The 12,976-nt window shown below is 44.4% G+C and overlaps 1 protein-coding gene across 1 annotated transcript in view; it reads right to left on the bottom strand.

Moving 5' to 3' along the window:
* The window catches only part of DNAH3 (dynein axonemal heavy chain 3), a 173,739-nt gene that overhangs the window by 109,241 nt on the left and 51,522 nt on the right, over positions 1-12,976 (bottom strand). The window contains exons 18-20 of the mRNA XM_059415167.1: positions 11,349-11,560; positions 7,187-7,278; positions 2,717-2,831 (exon numbers count right to left, since the gene is read on the bottom strand). Of these exons, the coding sequence (XP_059271150.1) occupies positions 2,717-2,831; positions 7,187-7,278; positions 11,349-11,560 (419 nt within the window). The remainder of the gene's footprint in view (positions 1-2,716; positions 2,832-7,186; positions 7,279-11,348; positions 11,561-12,976) is intronic.

Here is a 12,976-nt window from a genome sequence, read left to right as displayed (position 1 = left end):
GGTGCAGGGCCATATCTTGGGGCCCAGGCTCAAAGTGTTTATCCTCCTGCGGTATACCAGCAGACTAGCCTTAGTAGCAGCATCTCCGTCTGCCCACGGGTCCTGTCCCTGTGCTTTAATAAACCACCATTTTGCACCAAAGATGTCTTAAGAATTCTTTCTTTAGTTGTCAGCTCCGAACCTCACCCCACCGAACCTGACTTAGGTTCTAGAACTTCATCATTTTTGGCGAGCCAGCCAGGAGATTCATGAGTCTTTACATTTGGACTCTGAGCTTCGGTGCAAAATTGGTGAGTACTTTCTCTCCTTTTCCTTTACGCTCGTTCCAGGGCTTTTCAAGGAGTATGGTCTTATTGGAACACTTGCATGTCAATTGCTCAGGCTGTAATCCTCTAGCCCATGGCTACTCTACGGGGAGGAGAACGTCTGCCTTTTGGCTGTAATCTAGTACCCTGGCCGGAATGGCAATAAGACCCAGAAACTTGATGGCCTCTCTTTATTCCTGTTCTTATAGAAAGTTGTCTCTCTTGGGCACGGGACAGCCACCTAAGTCACCAGGACGGCTGCCAATCTCAAGACTCCCGTGTGAGGTTTCCTCCTGATTGATCTAATGTGATCCCCTCCACATCCTGGTCTAGCCACTTCTGGCCGCGAGACCTCCACTGGGAGCCGGCCAAAACCAGTACCCGATTGAATTAAAACGCAACCGGGGACCGTTTCCTAGGGAAGTTGGCTGTAAGGACCACATGTGCTGGAATGTCGCTTAGACCATGATGGATTTCAGTCTTTACTGTTTCTCGTCAGTGTCGTCTGCAAACCACTTAAAGCTATGAAATTGGGTAATTGCCAAACTTTTCTAGTATTTCCATGGGTTAAATGGCAAAACACTATCCAGTCTTCAGGACAGACAATGAGCATGGCATGGCACAGCATTTTGGTCCATTCACCAGGCACCCATCAGCAGCCTAGGATGCAATGGGGAAGTGGAGGGACGCCGGCACCCCTCCAGGGCCTTTTATGGCAGGAATGTCCTCCCAGGGAAGGCAGGATGGTGATCAATAGCGATATCTTGAGGGACGCCTCTGGTCGCTTTTGACACACAGGAACCTCTGACATATCCTGCGTGGGACGCTACCCAGGAGTCAGGGGGGATTTGGTAATGGACCTTCTTTACTTTTCTGGAAGCATGGCCTCAGTAGGCTTCCTCAGTTCCCAAGGACTCTACCTTGGGGTGCCTTTTAACCCACTGGAAATAATTTGGATTGCAAAACTTAGGAAAGGACTGAGCTCCTGTAACACTGCATGGCCTCAGTGGGATCTATCAGTTAGATCTCTGCAGGAAACAGGGCAAATGGACCTAGGATACCTTCACTGCTCATGCCCATAAACCACCATTTTGCACCAATGATGTCTTAAGAATACTTTCTTTAGTCATCGGCTCCGAACCTCCTCACCCCACCGAACCTGACTTAGGTTCTGGGACTTCATCACCGTGAGGGTCAGCTCCTACGAATGAATGCCACTCTTTTTCCTGGGCCACCTTGGTGAGCCAAGCTGAGAGGAGTCTGCCCCTCTTCTGGCAGGTCTGGCCTCTCTGGCTCTGTTTTCACTTCCTTGAAGCCTACATCTGGATGGTTAAATTGGGGCTAGGATATATTCTCTCATCTACCTACCAGTAGTTTCTACCAATAGCTCTGCACTTGAAGGTGTGTCTAGCTTTTAATAAAATGATACTGCGAGTCCCTTTTGCCTGTCAAGCTTTGCCTATTAGCTGCATCACTCAAAACCTCTTTTAAGATGGGCCCACTGCAACTGAGCTGTTCCCAGGTTCCCTAGCTCAACCCCTCGACCCAGCCCAACAGCCTCCAGCAGTATCTAATCCCATCAGGGGGTGCAGCACCACGTTGTTGCTGACACCCTCAGGTGCCTGGTCTTGCTGAGAAAGACCCCAGTTCTTTTCCCTTGCATTGGCTCAGCTATAGTTCTTATCCACACAAAATCGAGGCGACGTGACCGTTCGAAGTAAAACAGTGGAGAAGTCACAAAAAGATAACATGCAGCCTGGAGGACAGGGAGATTCTCAACCTGCACTGCACGTTAGAAAAAACAGGGAAGCCTGAAAAGAAATACATTGTTTTGAGATGCTTTAAGCGTTGTTGACCAGGATGTTCCTGAAGGACAGTGGTGGGTAAGCCCTCCCTGGGAGGTGCTAATTCAACAGTCTCATTCAGTTCCTTTGCACTGAGAAAGCTTGTTGCTCTGAATGAAAAGCCCTTTCTCATTTACAAAATGCACCCTTCCTGTGGGGCCTGGAAGGAAGAATGACTGGCACATGAAGGCAGATGGGAGGAAACAATCTAATGCACAGGATAGTGATTACAGACAAGACCGCATTAAAAACTCCAAAGTTGCTAAGAGACTGATCTTAATTGTTTCCACCACAAAAAAGAAATGATAATTATGTGACATCACAGAGCTGTTCACTAACACTAGGGTGGTGATCATATTGCAATACATAAATGTATCAAATCAACACTTGTACACCTTCAACTTATACAATGTTGCATGTCAATTATAGCTCAATAAAAATAAATTTTAAAAAAAGATGTTAGGGATCCTTTCTTCCTGAGCTCTGCTGCAATTCTGAATGACTACTCTGGGTGAGCTATAATAAATGGGCTGCTGTCGGGGGCTGGGTGGTGGAACTGACACTCACAGTGTCTCTGTACTTCATGAAGTTGAATGTCATGTTAACCCAGTCTGACTTCATTTTCTCCAAGTTTTTCTCCAGAGAGTATTCCTTACTGGCGGCTGCACCAATGGGCTCCAGTCTAAAGAGAACACAGCAACAGCAACATCAACAGGAGGAGGGCAGTTAAAACACGGCAAAGGAGGAACTGCGGTTCACCCTGAAGACAAATTTAAAAGGCCCTTAATTTTACGAAAATGTTTACTATCCAACTCTAAGATGCGCCAGCTAGCTCTGATGTTTTGCAGGGTTTCTTACCCTCAGCACTAGCAGCCTGTGGGCTATATTATGGGCTGAACTGTCCCCCCTGAAATTATGTGTTTAAGTCCTAAACCCCAGTATCCTAGAATGCGAGGTTCCCTATTTGAGATAGTGTCTTTAATGAGGTAGTTCAGTTACTGAGTAACAAATAGAGTTGTTGATCACTATATTGTACACCTGAAACTAATATGTTAACTATAACGGAATTAAAATTTTTTTATTTTATAAAATTTATTTAAGTTCAATTAGCCAACATAGAGTACATCGTTCATTTCAGAAGGAGCATTCAAAGACTTATCAGTTGCGTATAGCACCTGGTACTCATCACATTGAAATTAAAATTTTAAAAAAGAGGTAGTTCAGTTAAAATGAGGTCATTAGGGTGGCTCCTGATCCAATATGACTTGTGTCCTTACAAGAAGGGGAAATTAAGAGGCGCCTGGGTGGCTCAGTGGGCTAGTCTCTGCCTTCAGGTCAGGTCATGATCCCAAGGTCCTAGGATCAAGCTCGCATTGGGCTCTCTACTCAGTGGGGAGCCTGCTTCCTCCAATCTCCCTGCCTGCCTCTCTGCCTACCTGTGATCTCTGTCTGTCAAATAAATAAATAAAAATCTTAAAAAAAAAAGAAGAAGGGGAGATTAAGATAGACATAGGCAGAGGGAAGACCATGCAAGGATACAGGAAAAAGGCAGCCTTTTGCAAACCAAAAAGAGAGGTCTCAGAAGAAAACAATTCTGCCAACGCCTTGAACTTTCTGTCTTCAGAACTAGGAGAAAATAAGTTTCTGTTGTTTAAGCCACACAGCCTATGGCATTTATTATAGCAGCCCTAATAAATGAATATAGGGTTGGAGAGGGGGCTGTCTTATCCATTGCACGACGTTTAGCAGCATCCCTGGGCTCTACTCAAAGGAGACACCAGTAGCAGACTGCCTCTGTTCCCACCTCTTGTCAGTTGTGGCAACCAAAAATGTCTCCAAATATTGTCAAATGTCTCCTAGTTGTGGGTGGTGGAGAGGTGTCCCCAGTTGAAAACTACTCCTTTAAAGCCATTAAAACAAGACCTCCTTTTCCCTCATTTGCATTTCCTCCTTACTCCAGAATTATTATTCTGACTTCCTGTTTGAATCTTAGAACTTCTGTTAACCTACACGATGGCTTTGCTCTACTTCTTGCCCTAATTATTTTTTTTCTTACATAATCTCTACACTCAACGTGGGGCTTGAACTCACAACCCCAAGATCAAGTCGCATGTTCTACCAAAAGAGCCACCCACGTACCCCTGTCCCCACCTTTTTAAAAAACCACTGCAATTTTCCTGATATGCTGGGTCCACATCTATAGACTTTCTGTACCACAGAAAGAGGGAAGACAAGTTTCTTTCTTCATGCTTCCACACGGGGAGATGGGTCCTAAACTCAGGTGTGACCTGGGAATTGGGAAGAACCCAGAAGCCAAGTACTTGGAAGGAGAAGGAGGGGTTAGTCTCTCTGTCTCAGCACTTGTCTTCCATTGCAAACCCGACTGCAGAAGAAACAATCTCTTCTTTCCAGGAAACTGAAGCCCAGATGAAGCAAGTGATGTGCCCAGAGCCACATATGCATCTGGGGAGTGCCAGAACCAGGTCTAGACACCAGTTCCTCTGGCTTCTAATCCAGTGTTTCTTCCTCCCCCACAATGTACCTTTTCTCCTCTCCTTGTCAGAAGGAGCAAGAGAATTATTCAAATGTGGTCAACCAAATAGGACCAACTAAACAGAGCTGAGAACCCAGCCTCATTCATGGCAGGGGAGGAGGCATATTCCAAAGCATGACTAATCAAGACCTCCGCAGCAGGGTCAGCATCCTAAATGTGGCCTTCTTGGGAGATGACCACAATGAGTGTGCATGTAGGAAATAATTAATAGAAGCAGGTGCCAACCCAGGTGGGTGTGAGACAAGGAGGCTGGCTGCGTGGCTGTGCCCAAGTCACCTGACAGTCCTTAGGTCCCCCCATCGGCATACACCCGGGATTGTCAGTATAATTAAGTAAAATGTTTGGAACATGCTTTAGGACTTATAATTTTGCAAATAATTGCACAGGGGAAGGATTAATGGGTTTGGGGGTTCTCGAAGCCCATCAAGAGTTTACCTTACACAGGGGCTAAAGAAGCTGGTGAACTCTGTGCCACAGGTGATGACGCTGCATTAACTGTGGGATGGGGGTGTTGGGGGACGTCCCAGCTCACTCACAGGTAGTGGCTGGGAACTTCGATGTCAACTCAGTGCAGGTTACATGCCTTGTCTCCTAATCCCCACCGTAACTCGAATCACCCAGCTACTAGTCTTCTTCCCACTTTACCAGATAAGGAGACTGAGATACAGAGAGGTAAACAACTTGGCCAAGGTGCTGCCACATTTGGGTTTGTCATTGTTGAGTCCACTGGCATGGAAAGTGGCGCAGTTGCTGGGTGTTTACTTGTTTTTTTCGTCTCCTTAGATGGGTTTGTTCTTTAGGTGGTACAACACGGCTCTAGAGTCAGCCAGTCTGGGGTTAGGTCTTGGTTCTTTCAGTTACCTCTGTGACCTCTGGCTAGTTACCTAACAACTCGGATCAACTTATTTCCTCATCTGTAAAACAGGGTGATAATAGTAGCTACAACCTTGGGTTAGAGTGAGGGATTGGTGAATGTTTATTAAATTCTTAGTCCAGCATATAGCTGGTATCACTTAGAAACATCTTCAAGGGGGAAAACGTGGCCTTTTAATGAAATAACTCACACCTGGTAGAAAGGCACCTGTCTCCAGGTTGCTCCTCAAAGACAGCCTGTGATGGTGGTATGGGGGTGGGGTAGGGGTTGGAGACCATCAGAGCATTCAGGCGGCAGAGAGATTTGGGGTCTTGGGAGCACATTAGATTAGACCCATCATTCCCATGGGAATGGAGAAGGGGAGATGGCATGCATCAGAATCACCTAGAGCAGTGCTGCCCATTTGAGATCAAAGGTGAGTACCCCACTTTAAAGTTTCCAGAAGCCATATTTTTAAAAAGTAAAAAGAGGGGCACCTGGGTGGCTCAGTGGGTTAAAGTCTCTGCCTTCGGCTCAGGTCATGATCCCAGGGTCCTGGGATTGAGCCCCACATTGGGCTCTCTGCTCAGCACGGAGCCTGCTTCTCCCTCTCTCTCTCCCCCTGCCTCTCTGCCTACTTGTGATCTCTGTCTGTCAAATAAATAAATAAAATCTTAAAAAAGAAGTAAAGAGAAACAGGGGAAATTAATTTTAATAAGTTAACTCAGTATATCCAAAATATTACCATTTCAACATGCAATCAATATTAAAACTTATTATTTTGCTTTTTTCCTTAATAAGCCTTTGAAATCCAGCTCCTATTTATACTGCCAGCACCTCTAATTCAGAACAGTTTCATTTCAAGGGCTCAGCAGGATATGTGACTGGTGGCTCCCACACTGGAAGGTGCTGACCTGAAACACTGGTTAAAACACAGATTGCAGGGTCCATACCCAGAATTTCTCATTCAGTAGACTGGGATGGGGCCTGAGAACGTGCATTTCTAACACGTTCCCATGGGATGCTGATGTAGCTGGTCTGGGGACATGCCCAGAGAAGTTGTGTGTCGAGTTAAACCTGAACCCCACTGTCTAAGAGGGATTGTAGTCCACGTAATACAGCACCTCCCATCTTCTGCCCCCAAAAAGGTGCAGACAAACTATCAGAGTCCTCAGAATATCTGGTCCTGAAAATAGCAATTCAAATAGCACCAATTCCTGCATACAGACTCCTGCATACAGGGGCATTCAGAGAAAAGAAGAAAGCAAGTGAAGAATTCTATCATTTGACTGTGTTTTTCAGATGCCTAAGGGCTCAGAGAGCCACTCTGTTTGTTTAAAAGAGGAAACTGAAGCCCAGGAAGGTGGAATGATTTTACCTGAAGTCACTCAGACCAGGGCTTGGAGCTCAGTTTCCAAGAACTTTTTTTTTTCCCCCTTTGAAATAAAATCTGACAATTGTCTAGTTACAATCTGTCATCCACTCAGCAACTGAAAGTGAGTTTCACCAGGAACTTAAGTCACCCTGAACCAGAAGGAGAAAAACAGACCAGTAGGAGGCCAGTCATATCTTGTGGGGATTCAGATACTTGGACTGAAAAGCTTCCTGAAGGGGGGAGGAGGAGTCTTACTTGTCAACAAATTTGCCGAACCCGTATTCCAGCATATTCAAGAGGCAAGTTGTTTCTGTGGGCTTTATTTCACAGCCGACAATCTCACTGATCTGCAGAAAAGAGAGGAAAACAAATGCGTGTTGTCCAAGGTAGTAGCACTGGCCAGTAGATTTTCCATGATGAGAGACGTGTTCTATCCCCACAGTGCCTTATAATAGCTGCCAGTCAAATTTAGCCATTGAGCCCTGGAAATGTGGCCACTGTGACTGAGGAACTGATTTTTAACTTTTATTTAGTTTTACCTACCTTTAATTTAAATAGCTGTACAGAGCTAGTAGCTATTGAACTGGATGGTGTAGGTCTAAAAAAAGTGGGAGGCAGCCTAGGGCCCACACTGAATTTATCTGGCTTACTGGGGATCACTGCCTATCAACACTTGCCTAGTGCCAACTTGTGAGTACCCAGGGGGGTGAAACTGGATCCTGGTTTGTTTCTGTGCTCCCAGAGCAAAGTGCAAAGCCTGGTCTATGACAAAAGCTGCAGTAAGTGTTTGCTGAGTAAAAGGAGGATGTTATGAGCATATGGGACAGGCAGACCCCCCCAATTCTACAATCTGAGGAAGCTTGGAAGGAAGAAGAAACCCCCTCTGCCCAAATATCTTCCTTTCCACCTCAGCATGCTAACTTGCTGGAATGGTTAGCACTCGTTGTGCCCATTCCTATGGTGTAAATACTGCCTCGTGCATGTATTTTAACTGAAAATATCCCGGAAGGAGGTCTCATATGAAGTCACCTAACGGCTTTGAACACTTTTCTCAAGGACTGAGAGATCTGGATGAGGGTTCCATGTGCTCAAGAGTAGGAGGTCCTGAAGGATAATGAGGCTCTAGGAGAAACCTCACCTGCTGCCCACCTGTCTCTGTCCAGTCCCAGGAGGATTACAGGATGTCAGAGGGGGAAGGAATATGAGAGCTGGGTCCTGTTCTATCTCATTTAGCCATGTGTCCCTGAGGCCTGGCATTTAGTAAGAATCAGTAAGTGTTTATGGAGTGAAAGCATGCGCGAACCAGCTAATTCAAATGGCTTATCAATCGGGTCCTGAGGACACCTGGAGGACCACCAAGATGATAAAAATCATAGAAGTAATTAACATTTATTGAGGGCTTACTAGGAAGTAGGCAGTGTTTTAAGACCTTTATGCACTTATTTCATTCCCTCAATATGTTGAGGAAGATACAAATGTATTATTATTCCTGTTTACATATAAGGACACAGAGACAAAATAAGTATCTTGTCCAGCTAATAAATGGCAGAATTGTAACTTGGACCCAGTTCTGCCTAAAATTAAGCTCTTCTCCATCACATCTAGTGAGTCTCTCAGGTTGTCTATGTACAGTTCTGAAAGTTATACACTGCATAACTCTAAAAAGTACAATTCACAGTGTAGTTCACAAAAACCACATTTCCCCGAGTTGCGGAGTGCACAACCTGCACAACTGTTCCTGGTGACCCTGGACTTTGATTTATTCTCTAATACTTGAAAGTGCTCTCTCTAGACTTAAATGACATTAACTATGTGAAGCACTAGGCATAATACTTGGCCCATAGGAAAGACTCAGAAATTAGTAGTTTTTAAAAAATTCCTTTTGTTAATTACGGAGACTAACAAAGCATCTGTTTTTCTAATTCTAAAAGCCTACAGCTGCCCTGTCCAATATGGAGCCATCAGCTTCTTGTGGCTATTGAGAACTTGAAATGTGATTAGCCCAAACTGAGATGTGCTCTAAGTGTAAAAGCATACCACATTTCAAGGACTTAGTATGAAATATGTGGGAGAACACATTAACATTTTTATATTGATTACCTATTGAATAATAATATTTTGAATATGTTTGGTTAAAGGAAATATATTCATAAAATTTATTTCACCTGTTTGTGCCTTTTTTTTTTTTAATGCGGCTACAAGAAACTCTAAAATTAGACATATGGTTCCTATCATTTCCATTGGGCAGCACTGTCCTAGAGAGCCAGCCTTGGTACACATCAGTGTGGTTTCCTCTTAAGGTCAAATGTCACCCTGTTCATCTTGTTTTAAACCACAGTAACAACCACTTTGCTGAAATTTGTGCCCTAACTCAAGGGACTAGCCCTTCCTGCTTAAGTTCTGGGAAATGATCAGAAACCACAGCACAGCTGCCCCACACCCCATGTCCCCGGAAGATCCTGTAGCCTTAAGAACTAGAGGTGGTTTAACCTTCACAGTCCCCTGCCACAGTTAGAATTGGTGCATATAGATCTCCTGAGTTAGGCATGAGGGCGGAGAATGGCTTCCCCAGGCTGGTGGCTATCAGTGGGATGGTGTGTGGTTTGACCTACAGTGCAGGCAGGAAGGGCTCTGTGTGTATTTGGTGATCTCTCTCCTTTCTGAGCTCACTTTTAATTGTTCAGGCCCTTGGGTTTCCACTTTAGGGGCTCATTACTCAGGAGCCTCCACCCTGGGTCCAATACTCTGCTCTTATCTACAGTTTACTAATCCCTTTAACCTGAGATCTCTTGCTCCATTTCCCCCAGTCAAACAGACCTAGATTGCAATTCCCTCTCTCACCACTTACTAGCTTTGTGATAATTTACTTATTCTCTCTAAGCCTCAGTTTTCTTAAAATCTGTGAAATCAGACAACGATAGTTCCTGCTTCAAAGGGCTGTTGGGAGGATAAAATGAGGGAATCCACACAAAGTATATCACACAGAACCTAGTTCATTGTTGGTGTTCAGTATGTTTGAGCTATTACTGTTACTGCTTTTTTAATTCTCGAGTTTTTCCAATCTGTTCAACTAAGTGATCTATAAATGAGAATTATGAATGTCTAGGAATGCTTCAGATTTTTAAACGTGCCCACATGTGAGAAGAGCATCATTACAGGGAAAGCACCAGGCCGAGGAGTTTCCTGGGATGGTTGTTTAAATGTGCCACTGATGAGGGCACTTTCTGTAGTGTCATCTCATGGAGAGAACCCAGCATTACCAAAGGCAACTTGTCTATCCAATCTCCCCAGCCCTCCAAATGGGTCAAAGTTCTAGTTGGGCTAGGTTCACGGGGAGAGGCACCCTAGGAGCACCTTTAAGTGGGAGCACTTCCGCTGGGGCAAGGCACGACCAGAAGTCTGCTCAGATGAACCCTCCCTTGTCCTCCATTACACCCTTTGCTTAGGTGATGCATTTCAAGACTTCCTGGGAAATTAAAAGCAGTTCCCTTTAACAGAAAACTTCAGAATCTCTCACGTATCAAGATCTCTGTATTCCCAGAGAGATCAAAACGCTCCTAGCTCAGACTTCATTCTCTGAAAGGTAATGGGTGTGCTGTCAGCGTGGGTCCTTCCCAATGACGACCTCAGTCATGTGCGTGGCTCCCAGAGAGGAATTCCAGGCCAAATCAGAGAGAAAACTGCCTACGGAGAGCCAGTCTCATCTCCACCTCCACACAGAGCAACTTCTCAGTAGAGGACGTTTCAAGGCCATGGCTAGCCCTTGAACGTGGTGATTATTTTAGAAACACAGCGCGTTTTCTTTTTTCTGCTTAGTGTTCACACCGCACTTATCACCCTCACACTTGGTTGCTTATAAAAGTCCCAACTATTTTTAGGGAGAATATTTATTATTCCCATTTATAGACTCAAAGGGCTGAAAGAAGAGTGAAATGTTACTTCTGAACATAGCCTGTTGGACACTGAGGCTCTACAGTAGAGTCAGCCCCAGCAGAAACCATCTGGCACCCTCAGGAGGCCCCCAGAAAAGGTGTGGCTCTCTCTTTTGTCTGTCCTAGGTCAAAGGACAAATCAAGGTCCCTCCCACTGTAATTCAGTGCCCTTATCGCCCTTTAGGACCCCAAGCAGCCGTTTGCTGAGGAAGGCAGATAAGGAAAGACTTTGTGGTCACTGGCTGGAGCATGCTTAACCATCAGCAACAGGGTCCCCAAAGGAAAGGGTCAACCTGTTCACGTGAAGAGGCAGGCACTTCTGCCTGTTCCCTTCCTCTTCCCATTACTTCCCCCTTTAGCCTCAAGTGGAATCTCCCATTCAGAAAGGAGAAGCTTGACCCAGTATTGGTTCCTGTCTTCCAAAGGGCTACCAGGACTACGTATAGGTTGGGTATGGATTGGGCTGGGTAGGGGGTGACAGGGACCTGTTGCCAGTGCCGCTCCTTCATTCCTGGATTGCAGGAGATGCTGAGGATAGGGATGTGCTGTTTGAATTTATCAATCTTGACTTTCACATTCTCGGCTAACCGTCTGGGTGCAGGGACATCAGCTAGGGTCTTGGTCAATTTATATATCGTTCTCCACATACTCCCTATTTCATCTGAGATCTCCTCAGCATTCAGCAAGAAGAGGGGTCCTGAAATAGAAAACATGGGATGAGGGAAGGGTTCAGACCCACCAAGTGGAGGTTAGTCCTGTGTACTTTTAAGTCCCCGAAGTTAGAATGGTGCCTATGGTATGGATATTGGAACAGGCACAGGCTGTGGAGTTGGGTCTAGATCTGAAACCTCTCCTTGGCTGATAAAACCCTAGGGGTGTTTTCCTGGAACTTTTCTAAGCCTCAACAGCATCACCTATGACACAGGGGTGATAATGGACAGCCTGGCAGGTGATCGTGAACATTAAGTGAGCTAAGTGGCAAACACAATGCCTGGCATGTAATACAAGTGCAGTTAGGGAATTAACTATTAGCGGTGGTTACAGATGCTATTATAGAAGCAGTAAAGATGCTCTACAAATCCTGTGAAATATCAACGAGCGGCGGGTGGGGGAGTTCTTTGTACAGATCTGGCAATTTTTCTGTAAGCTTGAAATTATCTTAAGATAATTTTTAAAAAAACAAGGACCCCTCATTTAAAAAAAGTACTCTAAAATATTAATTTCCTTCTCCTTTTCTTCAAAGGGATCTTCTAGAGTGTGGGTTTCCACAGTCAGTCAAAATCCTTCCATGCTGCGGCTTTCTTCCCCTTGGGCATTTCAAATCGGCATTAAGTCTTGCATCATGATGTTGCAAATTGATTCAGAAACACTTTTCTTTCATGGCTACTGAGACTAAATAAAGCCTTGTTAATTTCACATGCTTCATCAGCCTGACGTTTGTGAGGCGAGTAATCAAAATTTAAAACTTTTTGAAAAGAAAAAAGAAATGTATGTAGTGTCTGGGCAATATATAAAAATAATAATACATCATGTCCAGTTTGGGTTTTTCATGGGAATGCAAGGCTGGCTTAATATTTGAAAAAAATCAAACAATGGAATAAACTATATTAACAGTCTAAAAAAAGAAAATCACATGACAATATCAATTAATGCAGAAAAAGCATTTGACACAATTCAGTATCCATTTCTGATGAAAACCTCTAAACCAACTAAGGATAGAAAGGAGATTACTCAGCTTGATAAAGGGCATCTATGTAAAGTCTATACTATCTTTATACCTTTGTATACTGGAAATACGCACAGCTTTTTACGCATCAATCATACCACAAACCAAACCCAAATAAAACAAATCCCTAATAGTTAATGGTGAAAGATGGAATACTTTTTCCCTAAGATCAGGAACAGGGCAAAGATTTTCACTCTCATAACTCCTAATCAACATCATACTTAAAGTCCTAGACAATGCAATGAGGCATGAGAAAGAAATCAGAGGCATACAGATTGGAAAAGAAGAAATAAAATGTCTTATTTTTCCGGATGTCCTGACTGTTTATACAGATGATCGAAGAAATCTAAAGAATAGCAATAATGTGGCACCTGAGCCTCAGACTCT

This window comes from Mustela nigripes, chromosome 11, assembly GCF_022355385.1.
Source record: "Mustela nigripes isolate SB6536 chromosome 11, MUSNIG.SB6536, whole genome shotgun sequence".
In the NCBI taxonomy this organism is placed as follows: Eukaryota; Metazoa; Chordata; class Mammalia; order Carnivora; family Mustelidae; genus Mustela; species Mustela nigripes.
Note: the sequence above shows the minus strand (reverse complement) of the source record. Positions and strands in the feature narration are given on the sequence as shown.